At 44.4% G+C, this 12,614-nt stretch overlaps 4 protein-coding genes across 4 annotated transcripts; 2 read left to right on the top strand and 2 right to left on the bottom strand.

Moving 5' to 3' along the window:
- Window positions 1-2,432: 2,432 nt before the first annotated feature.
- On the top strand, window positions 2,433-3,061 carry FTJAE_11374 (uncharacterized protein; the record flags this gene model as incomplete). Its single annotated transcript, XM_037344310.1, has 2 exons — window positions 2,433-2,724; window positions 2,799-3,061. 2 exons carry the CDS (start codon window positions 2,433-2,435, stop codon window positions 3,059-3,061), a joined length of 555 nt encoding a protein of 184 aa, XP_037201624.1.
- A 642-nt stretch (window positions 3,062-3,703) lies between these two features.
- Window positions 3,704-5,350, bottom strand: FTJAE_11373 (myo-inositol transporter; the record flags this gene model as incomplete). Its single annotated transcript, XM_037344309.1, has 2 exons — window positions 3,704-4,843; window positions 4,901-5,350. The coding sequence occupies 2 exons, from the start codon at window positions 5,348-5,350 to the stop codon at window positions 3,704-3,706; spliced, it is 1,590 nt and encodes a 529-aa protein (XP_037201623.1).
- Window positions 5,351-6,180: 830 nt separating this feature from the next.
- Window positions 6,181-7,302, top strand: FTJAE_11372 (NAD-binding Rossmann fold oxidoreductase family; the record flags this gene model as incomplete). The annotated part of the gene is made up of 2 exons (XM_037344308.1): window positions 6,181-6,507; window positions 6,562-7,302. 2 exons carry the CDS (start codon window positions 6,181-6,183, stop codon window positions 7,300-7,302), a joined length of 1,068 nt encoding a protein of 355 aa, XP_037201622.1.
- Window positions 7,303-7,356: 54 nt separating this feature from the next.
- Window positions 7,357-10,627, bottom strand: FTJAE_11371 (uncharacterized protein; the record flags this gene model as incomplete). Its single annotated transcript, XM_037344307.1, has 9 exons — window positions 7,357-7,499; window positions 7,551-7,650; window positions 7,703-7,809; window positions 7,865-8,290; window positions 8,346-8,884; window positions 8,930-9,035; window positions 9,537-9,562; window positions 9,756-10,441; window positions 10,502-10,627. 9 exons carry the CDS (start codon window positions 10,625-10,627, stop codon window positions 7,357-7,359), a joined length of 2,259 nt encoding a protein of 752 aa, XP_037201621.1.
- Window positions 10,628-12,614: the final 1,987 nt, after the last annotated feature.

The raw sequence follows: 12,614 nt of genomic DNA, 5'->3' as shown, positions 1-12,614 counted from the left end.
CAGTTAACGGGGATACCTTATATCTTAGCAAGAACTAGGTTAATAGATTTATAATACACTATAAGATAATAGAAATAAAGCTATTAAGAGTTATAGATACTGTAAGGAAGCGTTATATTATAAAGGAGACGCTTATAGAATACTATAACAGTCTTGTCTATATTATTAAGTTTAAGAAGATCTTATAGGCTAATTTATATAACGTAAATAAGACTAGAGTCTAACTAAAGGAAATAAATAGCAGGACTATAGCCAGGACTGTTATAACTCCTAGTTTAGAGTATATAAAGTTAGATAATTTAACCTAGAGCTTGATCTTAAAGTCTATATTAGCAGATAGTTAGTGTCTAACCCTAACTATTATTTTTACTAGTAAAAACCTCTAAAGATAGTAGTTTCTAAGTATTTTCCTTAATTAGAAATATATAATAAGTCCTTTAAGTTAGTCTAATGCTAATATCTTCTTTAAATAGTTTATAGAGGTATTTATACCTAAGACTATACTATTAGATCTATCTTAATAGAGACTTCTAGTTCTAGATTAATATAAGTTATATATAATAGTAGAATTAATAAAAAAGGCTTAGTTAAATAAGATTTAGCTTTCTTAGTTACCCTTATATTCTTTATATATTATATAGCTGCTTAATATTGCTGTATTTAAGCTATTAAAATAGTACTATCGCTAGTTAACCTGATTTTAAGCCTTATATAAAGCGATATTACTATATTAGTAATAACTATTCCTAAAGGCCTATAAGGAGGCTTCCTAGAAAGCCCTAATTTAAAAGAACATTTTAAGTAGCTTTTTATTTACTGGTCTCTTTTTAATTAATATTTATAAAGCTTTAAAGTTATTAAAGCCTAAGGAGAAGAAATATAAGTCTTTTAAAGGGCCTATAATACTAAGGAAGTAATAGGTAATTACTAAGACTATATAAAGAATACTTTAAGGAAGTAAGGATATTAAAAAATAGCTCTAAGAGGCTTAAAAGAATAGAATTCCCTTAATCTAGGACTTTAATTATATCCTGAAAAAGGCAATAAAATCTATTAATAATAAGAATAGTTAAATATAGCGCCTAGAAAAGGAAAAAGCTATTCTTAAAGCGTCAGTAGCAGTAAAAGCCCCTATAGTATAACTATTACAGCAAGCATTCTAGGGTAAGAGGTCTAGCCTTAAAAGGAAGATTAGTTACTTATCTATAGTAAAGGGATATAAAAGGGATAGGGATTCTTTAAGACTTAGGGGGATATGCTTTTTACTTTATATTTTTTTAGACTTTCTTTTTAGACTGAATTTTATATCTTTTATCCTTATATCTAATACTATTAAACTAATTACTTAATTCCCTATTTAATAATAAAGACTTTATCTTAATTGAACCTATTTTGTAGGATGTACTTAGCTTATAATTAAGGCTATTAGAAGTTATTGTTTTTTATAGTCTTTTCCTTATTATTGCTCTTTACCTTTAAAATAGGCCGAGTCCCTATTTAATTTAACTCTAACTAGGCTTTTCTAGAGATTAAATAGATTATTATAGTATAAGATTAAGCTAAAAGGAATATCTTATATTAGATTAAAAGAAATAGATAAAAATAAAGGAAAAAAAATCTACTAAAAACACTAATAGTAAAAAAGGCATTCTTTAATTAGTATTTAAAATCTTAGAATAATTAAATAAATACTCGTTACTATATAATTAATTAAAGTTATCTACAGATCTTGTTATAAGGTTATTATAGGTGTGCGGGGTAGGGGGGTGTATGGACTGATAGTGGATTACATTAGATAACTGATTAGATAACTGATTCCATAGCTCGGCTAAGAGCGGCTCAGGTAGGTAGCTATCGGTAAACAGATACAAGATCTCTGGAACAACCTGACAAAGGATAGATGCCGTTTATGCAGCAAGACGGATGCTTCCCTCATGATTGACAGCTGCTCTACCAAAACCGGGCTTTATGATTAGTGGAAATTTTAGCTGTTGTTGCCGGTGACTTGCTTAGCGAGGTCCTTTTGTCAACCCACCATGGCGAGAGGGAACTTTGGAACCGACAATTGATACGTTGATCCACCAAAAGGAATCAGTCAGGCCATTGCGTCCATTGAGAAATTGGTAAAAACACGGTAGGTTGATCTTTCTGCAGGGCGGGAAATAAGCGAATGGCGAGGTAGCTAATCGCTACCCAGCCGAGGGTTACCCTACGCTTCCTGCAATTTATCAATCTTCAATTGATGAAGTCTTTTACACTCAGGAGAGATGGAACAATATAACTAAAATTAAAGTATAAATCTATAGCCTATTACGCTTCTAACTACTCGTTCCAAACCTCAGTCTTCGTTTCAGAACACCAAGCCAATCATCTACTTTAAAACTCTGTTCAGAAACAAGTCTTGAAAGCTTTTTGCCTCCAAAGTCATAACCATGCTCACTACCAAGCTCCTCATGATGACAATGGCCACGTTTGTCACGGCCACCCCAATTGCATCAGCCCCCAAGGCTGAGTCTACTGCATGGTCACCTCTCAATGCTGAGGATAAGATCGATTGGCACGGCGTCGATAAGAAAGCCTTCAAGGACCCAGCCAATTGGAACAATACTGCCTCGGCTGGCACCACAGAGAGACCTGCTGACTCTATGGTCATCCTGGCTGGGCCTTGTGAACAGGGTACTTGCCCTGATTACAACGCGGCATTCGACCTGGTCTACACCTTCAGTGCCGTGCCTGTTCCCCCATCAACCCTAACGACCCTCCCCTAACTATCTTCTCGTCCAACTCTGACATTAGAGTCAACGACTGCAACAACTGTCAACGCACCAAGGTCGGCAGCAGTCTCGGTGGCACTGTGGCTGGCGGCTGCTTGGACTTTACCTCGTGTGGCCGTGCCCAGACAATCTGCGTGGACCCCGGCAAGACCCGCGCCCACCGCATCTGGAAGGATAAGAACGTCAAGACATGTTACAACTTGAGGGTTGAGGATCTCGGAAGCTGCGGTTTTGTTAAGTCACGGATTGTCTTACACCCTACCGGTGAGACTGCGTGCAACTGGTAAACGGATTCGCGATCGGAGGAACGTGTTGCAAGGAACTGGTATAATATTCTTACTCTCTTTAACACAAAACATCAGAAACGGGATTGGTTGGGAACTGACCAGGAGAGATCTGTAGCGGGATGCAAGCGGGGGATAAAGTTAGTTAGCACGATATGAAAGCTTCTTGACTTACAAGATAAAATGCTAGACTATATTACTAAGAGACTTCCATGAACAGGCCCCAGCCAATTTCGAATGTCCACAGCAAATTAAAAATTCCGGACAACTCTCCGAGGCTAGCCAGCTATTCACGCTAGTAGTGTTGTAGCAAAGCAACGACTGAGAGCAGACTCACGCCACTACTTGCTGGCTGATTGGGTGTGTTTTAACCAGGAAGCAAGGCAGCCGATACGCAGCCAGTATTGTCACTGGAATCTCCTCTCTTTTTGCTGAACATTTCTTGATCACGCGAGGTCTTGGATCTACGATACCTGCGTTGAGACCAGGCCTTCTGCTACGCTATCTACAGGCTTCACAAGCTAAAGGATGCTAATTGGATTACTCGTGGAAGACTTAGTGTAGATAACTTATAACCTGAAACTGAGTCCTGTAGGAATGATCTTGTGGCTACCATTCCCTCCATCAATTTCGTGGTACTTGAGCTTAAACAACCTCTTTACCGGTTTCATTTGCCCCATGGGTGACGTTGCCTAACTTCCTCTGCTTGCGCCATTCCTCAGCATAACGAACTCCGAATCCATGATCAAAGACGACGCGGATCTCCTCCAAGGTCATTCCAGCAGCCTCGGGATAGCAGAAGAAGACAAAGACGAAACCTAGAAAAGACAAGGCAGTATAGAAGCCAAAGGTGCCAGAGGGGGAGATGCCACGCATCATTGATAAGAAAGTGGATGAGACAATAATATTAGGCCCCCAGTTGCACATGTTGATCATCATTGTACCCATAGCACGGACTTCCATGGGGAGGAACTCATTGGCTTGCCAGGGCACGCAGCCAAGACCAGCTGCGTAGCTGGCGACAAAGAGAATCATGGAGACAAGAACAACAATCGCAGGCCATCCAACTTTGTCATCTGTGAGTTCCAGAGTTTGCCGATCAATGGGTATCTTGGTGAACACTCCAGCTGCCAGTAGGAGGAAAACAGGCATTCCCCACATGGTCCAGAGCAATAGTCTACGACGACCAACTCTGTCAATAAGGAAGATGGAAGCAAAGGTGAAGATCCAGTTCGTGGCGGTTACAATTGTACCGACCGCGATAGGGTTGTCGAAACCGACGATCTGAAAGAGGGTACTGGAGTAATACATCATGGTGTTGAAGCCACAGAGTTGCTGAGTAGCCATGAGACCACAGGCCACAATGGCCGCTCGACGATTGGCAGGAACAGTCACAAGACTCTTGAGAGATTGCCGAACTGAGATCTCTTCGTTGAGAGCCTTGGCTTGTGTGACACCGTATTGTATATCGGTCATCATCTGAGCGACTTGGGTCTCGTTGGCTGTCGGATACATTCGTTGCAAGACTCGAAGACATTCGTCCGATCGATTATGGAAGCACAGTTGGCGCGGTGACTCGGGACACCAAAACAGAAGAACTCCAAGGAGGATGGACGGGAGTCCTCCCAGTCCAACCATGTATCGCCAGCCATGAGGGACTTTGTAGAAGGCTGCGTCGAAAGCATAGGCGAGAAGGGAACCGGTCGCTAGGAACACCATATCGATTGAGATCATTCGGCCGCGGTACTTAGCAGGTGCAATTTCCGCAATGTAAAGTGGGATAATCTGGCTCGCGTATTAGTAACCGTAGATTGGTCTGCCACAGAGCCCAAATAAACATACCATCGAGGCTGAACCGACACCAAGACCAACGAGAACTCTACCAACACACATTTGGACCAGCGAGTATGAAGCAGCCTGCACAACAGCGCCGATAGTGAAGAGCACCGAGGCAAACCAGATAGCAGGCTTTCGTCCATACTTGTCGGCAGTGATTCCCGCAATGATGGCTCCGATGAACGCACCAGCTGCGCAAAGAGCAGTGATGAGATCTTTGTTACTGGGGGTTAGAAGGCGACCGTCAAGGTCATCTCCAAGAACCACGAGAACACCAGAGATGACTCCAGTGTCGTAGCCAAAGAGCATGCCACCGATGGCGGTTGCTACAACGCAAAGGTTGAGAAAAAGACCAGGAGCAGAGTCTTCAATGAAGACTTGTCCTCCTTTAGGGTCATTTTCGACGTGACTGACTTGCGTCTGAGACGCCTCCAAGACTTCGTCGTTCTTTGCCATCTTGTTGTATAGAGGAGGTAAATTGAATGAAGAATATGATGGAGCTGATGATGGATGAGGGAGTGAACGTGGTGACCTCTGGCTTTTTATATTTGTTATTCAGAGTTGAGGGCAGCTGTGATGAGGTAAAGACCTCATCTGTTAGGGAGTCCCAGGACTGGCAAACCTGTGGCTAGACCATGCTGATCGTGTCACTCACCAATGAGCGTGCATGGAAATGGTTCTCTGATTAGAGCGTAGCCAAACCTTGATTCTGGGGTAGAAGCGGAGAACCTTCACATCGCTTCTCTCCCCATGGGGTTGAGGTAGACGAGCAAGATTGGCGTGATGGGAATCAAGCCCGTTGGTCAGTGGTCGAAAGGCGTGAAACGGATGGGAAAGTGTATCCGTTGTCAAAGGAATTACTATGTAGGGTAATGAAACCATGACTCGTGATCGTTGCTCCACTCATCTTCTTATACTGGGCAAGTCTATCCGCATCAAGGGCTAGTCTCTCCGCGATATCTAACCCACTTTTCAGCGGGTAATAGATGACGCCCAGAAAAGCAAGTCGATGCAGAATTTGGGCATTCTTTTCCGCAACAACCCTACCATTCCAAACTTGCAACAAACAGCCAGGTTCAAATCGCAGGAAAGATGGCCATGTTCAAAGACAATGTTATCCACCAAGAGAATGCAGATGCGGGGAGCTGGTGGAGGGGTATCCGGGGACCTACATCTGCTAAGCTTCTAGCAGTTGTAAAAGATTAATATAAATGCAAGTTCAGTACCTCCTCGTTCTTGGGAATCATCAACCATTGGCCTCTCATTCTTACACTCTACCAATCGCCATGTCACCTCAGAAGCTCAAGATCGCTGCTGCTGGCCTCGGCCGTATGGGCAAGCGTCATGCCATCAACTTTCTCAATCGAACACCCCGCGCAGAGCTCGTGGCTGCCTTCACCCCCGATCCCACAGAGATGGCCTGGGCCAAGGCCAACCTTGAGCCTCATGGTGTAAAGCTCTACGATGATTATCAGAAGATGATCGAGCAGGAAGGTCTCCAGGCCGTCGTAATTGGTACTGCAACCTCGGTTCACGCCGAGGAGGCCATCCAAGCTATGCAGAAGGACCTTCACGTTCTTTGTGAGAAACCTTTATCTACAAGCATTGAAGTGGTGAGCATTCTACCTGTCCAAGTTCTCAACACGCAAGTAGTCTGATTGTCCTAGTGTCGCCAAGTTGTTGCCGAAGCCAAGAAGCGACCTCACCTCAAGGTCATGTGCGGGTTTTCCCGCCGCTTCGACGACTCCTATCGCGATGCCTTCAGCAAGACCCAACAGGGCGCCATCGGCCGACCTACAATCATCCGCAGTCAGACTTGCGATAAGCACGACCCCTCAGGCTTCTTCGTCGAGTACGCTGCCTGGTCCGGCGGTGTTTTCGTCGACATGTCCGTGCACGACATCGACCTAACTCTCTGGTTCTTTGGTGATGAAGTTATTCCTAAAAGCGTGTCGGCCCATGGTGTCCGTGCCGTGCAGCCCGACTTGGGCAAGTACAACGACTACGATAACGCTGTTGGAATCGTCGAGTTCTGGGGCGGCAAGATCGCGTACTACTACTGCTCTCGAATGATGGCCCACGGACAAGAGGATACCACAGAGGTTATTGGAACAGAGGGAAAGCTGACAGTCAACGGAAACCCCCAGTCCAACCTTGTCAATTACTATCACTCTGGCGGTATCACCCGCGAGGTACCCGCTCACTATTACGGACGGTTTGAGATGGCTTTTGTGCAGGAGGCGAATGAGTTTGCTGAGGCCTGCCTGGATGACAAACCTCTCCCTCTCAAGCTTACAAACGCTGTGAGGGCGGTTGAGATTGGTGCTGCCCTACAAGAGGCTCTTGTGAGTGGAAGGCAAATCAGGTTCGATGAGATTGGGCGTCGCATTGAGGAGCCCAAGCTGTGATGCATCATAGGTTTGAGAGAAAATATATAGATTGGTGTTAGGTATTGTTAAGTATCAGTCCTCATTCGAGTCTTGCGTCCATTGTTGCTGCAATGATAAACTTAGTGAATCTGTTTGCCAGCCAGTCTTTTCCTGTATATGTCGTAAAAAATCGAGAACCATATTCTGATCCAACCTTTCGGTAAAAACGCTGCCCCCTGCAAGGTGTTAGAAGAAGGAACTATCATTTGGCGATTGGTGCGACTGACAAACAGATAATGAATGCCGAGCTGTAAAGAGCGCATTTTCGGCTTTTGCATGAGAGCTTGCCAACGCTATGATCTGAAGTAAATGGTTTCGAATCGTTCGCTATATCAGTCAGTGAGATCTCATTATGGGTTCGTGGTAATTGAATTCTCACCTCAACCTTCTTGCTCTCTCGAATCTGTTCGAAGACTGAATCTGTAGCAATAGGTAAAGACATTGCAAGAACGATCTTGGCAATGTGGTAGTATTGTAAACCCACCGCTAATATCGCCGATCAGCCATCAGCATAAATCAGGTCACCCGCAGCGTGACTTACAGTGAAAAGGTGAGAGGACCCAAATAATGGGTAGCAATTTCCCTTCATCCTTGTTTCTGGCACTTTCTAGAATTGGGTTGAAAGCAGCCGGCTTGGAGTCAAACCAACCGTCAACTTCCAGTCTAATGCTCTCCAGGTTTTCGTTAGAGATGGATGGATCGGATGGGTAGATGGAGCTCAGAGACCGAGCAAGAAGGAAGACCATTTTGTTTGCGTAGGCTGCATCATCAGTGCGTCGAAAGATATCAGACTGGAGGTAGTTCTCTAGGTTTGACCTTAGAGGACGCAGTCTTGTCAGTGAAACGTAGATGTCTTGTCGTAGACACAGCCACGCTGCAGCCTCGCCGAGACCGCCGTTGAAGTCAAATTCTGACATTGAGTTGACGATCCTGGAAGTACCTGTCAAGTGCATCTCCATATCCTCCGCTATGAAAGTCAACATCAATGTCAATGCGGAGATATGATAAGGATCCAGACTTACCGTCCATCTCTTCGTACTGCCGCAGTATGGCAATGGCAGCAAGAGTTTCCTCATCGATATGTCCACTAGCTTTATCAACAGCCTCTATCAAAACACTCAGACAAGAATTGTAATACTCCAGTGCCTCAGTTGACGTATCTGCCTTATCTCGATTCAAATGACGCGAAGAGAAAGCAAAAACTGCGTATCGTAGCACAGGGAAGTACAGCGACCGGCGGGGAACTTCCAACTCGAAGTGGCGATTTATATCTGTCGCGTCAGCCCATAAAGCCATGTTTTCAGTAAAGTTCTTGACAAGCTCGGCCTCGCGTATTGTGAATTGCATCGGAGGCCGGGAATACGGTGAGTCTGGGGAACAAACTAGCTCAGAGCTGTAGCGGAGGTGTCGAGGCATTTGTGTACTCGCTGGGGAGTTTCCCGGTAATGACGCCACGCTGTGAGATACATGTGAGGTCGGTGATATGTGCGCCAGTGCAGACGCATGTTGATCCAGTTCTGTGGTATCAGGAACGAATGTCAAGTCTTCAGCCAGCGATGTTCTGGAGCTGTTAGCATACTCTAGGATAGAAACCCGCTCAGCTCACTCTTCTTGTCCCGGGTCCTCATAATCCTGTGACACTCGATCAGTTTCGTCGATGTATTCCACTAAAGTCGTCAGCTTTATGCTTCGAGAGGTAGCTGTTGCGTAGCCTACAAAATCTTCTAGGTCTAATCCAGGTTTGATCGGAGGAGAAGGTATATTCAGTCGAAAGGCCAAGGCCCGGTCGGAACCGGATTTGTAGAGCGCGCTCACAGTCTATGCCCGCCTTGACGCATGCCGAACATGAGGGTAGTTCTTTGTCACCTTGAATAAATTAGTGGGATTGAGTGCCCTTGTGCCCTTAAGTAAAACATACATCGTACATGGCGCACTGCCCCCGTCAGCATCTCACCAAAGCCTCAATCTAGCATCTCACCTACCTCTGCATGCAGTACTATCCGAGTCAGCCGCTGGTCGGGATTCGCGAAGTTGAACTTACCATCCGACGGCTACGCGACTATTTTTCTTAGGTAAGGGATCCCCTGCTTCCATTACAATGTTAATGCAAGAAGGAGAAGATAGTTAGGCATGGAACTTCGGCCAAATGAAATAGCGTTCAAGCTATATCACGTGACACGGTATAAGAATTCAGTATTTGCCTGCCTACTTACTATCAAAGCACTTGTTTCCATCAGGGCTACATAAATACAAGAGATTAACGATTGTGTATCTTGACGAAGAAAAGAACTGTGAATTCGACTTGTAGTACAATCCTAGTGATCCCCATTGTCATGGATACAGCTTTTGGTAGGTGAGCGATTGATAGAGTTCCTGATCAGTACCAGGCATAGCATAGATAGTAACTAATCCGTTAATATGCGCTATGATACCAACCCAAAGCAGGTCCTGTTGGCTGGAGGCATTTATGAACAGCTTCCCAGCCTGCCTCGAGCCTTCCAATCGCAAGACTACTCGCCCTAGTGCTCTCAATATCCGCCAAGCTAGTCTCACCATCAGGAAGCAGGTTGCATTTTCGGAGAGCCTCCTCTGGTGGTATGGTGCGTCTATTGTTCTTGAAGACATAGCGAGCAACAGACGATGCATAAACAGATTTGAGCATATCATCTTCTGTTTTATCATGTCCCATGGCTGTCTTGCACCTTTTCTTAGGTTGCAGCACGAACTCGGTTGGGTGGAAAACACCAGGCTTGACGAAATGAGTCACCACATATAACCATTTCTCATCCCAAGAAAGAACCCGAGTCCACAGCTCGTATCGAGCGTATGGTTTGATCTCCTTGCGCCATGTACAGGTTGTCCCGCCCAGAATCATAGTGAAATGTGTTGGTCCTGGTATCGGATTGAAAGCCCTTCCGAAGAGAAGGAGGCTAAAGTTTCCACGAGACATGTCCATGTCTGTGAAGTATGTTGAGTTTGACTTGTGGAGATTGTAATCGCATTCTAATGCTGGACACCGCGTGGCGCTGATTGCAGGGAGGAAAATGCATCGAGGAGAAATATGTTTCTCGGGAGCAGTGTCGGTAAGGCGGCGAGTGAAAGTACGAAGGAACCGTGCCTAGTTAAACTGTCAGTGATGAAATGATTCGCAGGTGTTTAAGATGCCAGTGTAGTTTACAAACCACATGAAATGTAGGGACTTGAGATTTGTCAACATGAAAACCAGCACCAGGGTTCTCCAACTGAGAATTGATGCCATTGGTGGAAAGACGAAGCCTGAAGAATTAGACCCTGTGTCGGCCATGTTGATGAAAGAAAGTGATAGTATGCAGTCACAGATGTAAGATACTGGTAAACGGCACATGTCACACGGCTTCCAGCATTCTTATCTGTAAAAGCTCTCTTAAATGAGAACAAATTGACTTGGAACCCCACAGAGGAGAAAACTCTGCAATATCTGTTGAGTGTTTTGTTGAGAGTCGTTCGGACGGAGTTTATTATTAGTATGACGGGGTCTGAGACCAGGAGTTTGCCCAAGGCCCCACAAGTTGCCGCGGTCTTGTTGCTGGCATGTGCCATCCAAGGTTCTACAATACTGTCGCATCGAGGCTACGCTACCGATAAATGAGGGGATAATCTTGTCTGTCTATTGTTGTTTTGGGGCCAAAGAAATGACCTAATTTGGAGGACCGATTTGACCAGCTACTCTTTTATGTTATTTCTTGACAGTGAGTTGACCTGATTGGCTTTTATAAGTAACCACTTTCAACTTGGAATGAATCTGCTATAACATGGTCGGTTCTCGTCTCTGCTGCGATGCACATGGCTTACTGTATGCTAGGCGTGCCCGAGGAACAGAAGCCTTGCCCCACATTGTGCTGAGTGGAGATAGATTACTACGCTGAGGATAGCTATCCCTTTAGATCTAAGGGAGCACCAGTTAAGTATTTTTATATAGCATGCTCTAGTATTAATTAGCTACTAATCTTTATACTATAAATACTAGCTTTAAGGAAATATAGTAATAAAAATAAAAGTTATAATTAATAGACTATATTATTAAGGGTACCTAGATCTTAGTAATAACTATTAATCAGGCTAAGTATCTCTAATACTGGCTTCCTTATTAGCAGGACTTTATAGAGGTACTTAAGTAATGCTCCCTTAGATCTAAAGGGATATACTTAGTAACGCAGACAGACTGACTCTACTCTATTATTCTTTATATTATAATGTTATAACTGAACTATAAAAGTAGCAGCATTTACGAGTAATTGAAAGATTTAATAGCCGACCTCGGTCCTATGTTAAGTCTTCACAACGTCGTGGCTTGTGAAGTCACTGAAGGAGTTGAATCTGCCGAAATAAGCCACCAAGCATATTAAAACAGGAATTGGAGCGGTAAATTAATTCATCTCGACTCGTCCACCTAGTCATGTTGGAGACTTTGACTCTCGAGTTTGATCTTCTATCGGTGTCCTTGTTGATATTGTTAGGGTAGTTGCTTCTTTGTATATTGATTGGCCGGTTTAATTCTGTTAAAACATTATATTGCTTATAGGAATATCTGTTAAGCTTTAGCTACCGTTTATTAGGTCGACTACCTCGGCTCTTTCTAAGCGCTGTTTGTGTCTCTGCTGTCTTTTACCTTTGGAGACTCTGGATAATAATTGACTTGCATGATGCCGCCGAATAGCGGCAAACCCCATAAGCGGGCGCATGTAGCTTGTAAAGCCTGCAATAGTCGTAAGGTCAGGTGCACCATCGCATTGTCTGGCCCCCCTTGTGCCAACTGTGCGGTGGACAACGTTCCCTGCGAGATCAAGAGTCGCAAGCGGTGACGGCACGTTTGCCTCCTCTCTAGATCAGGCAGTATGTATAGCTAAGTTATATAGGAATACCGATATCCTGCCTACGATGTCTGATCCCGAAAGGCAAGACACTTCTATGTCAACGGGACAAACTCCTCCAGCAGTATAACTCGGCAATTCGCAAAGCGAGAGTCCCTACTAGGATACGCCTGACCTAGCGAGAGATAGTAACCCATCTTGTTAGGACTTGATGACTGGTGGACCTAGTGATTTGTCCTCAGACCACACGTAGCAAGTCTATAATGCTTTATCTGCTACTTCTAGCTGAGATACTATCGTTATCAATCAGAACACCGATGAGGGCGAGATAAGTATATCAATTGACGCAGAAGTCGATGAAACAACCCAGAGTGAGCGCCGTGATAAAGTTAAAACCCTACCGATTGCAAACGCCACATCGGCATGGGCCGAGACTCTTGA

Source organism: Fusarium tjaetaba, assembly GCF_013396195.1.
Source record: "Fusarium tjaetaba strain NRRL 66243 chromosome Unknown NRRL66243_c0000280, whole genome shotgun sequence".
NCBI lineage: Eukaryota > Fungi > Ascomycota > Sordariomycetes > Hypocreales > Nectriaceae > Fusarium > Fusarium tjaetaba.
This window is presented reverse-complemented; position numbering and strand designations above follow the sequence as displayed.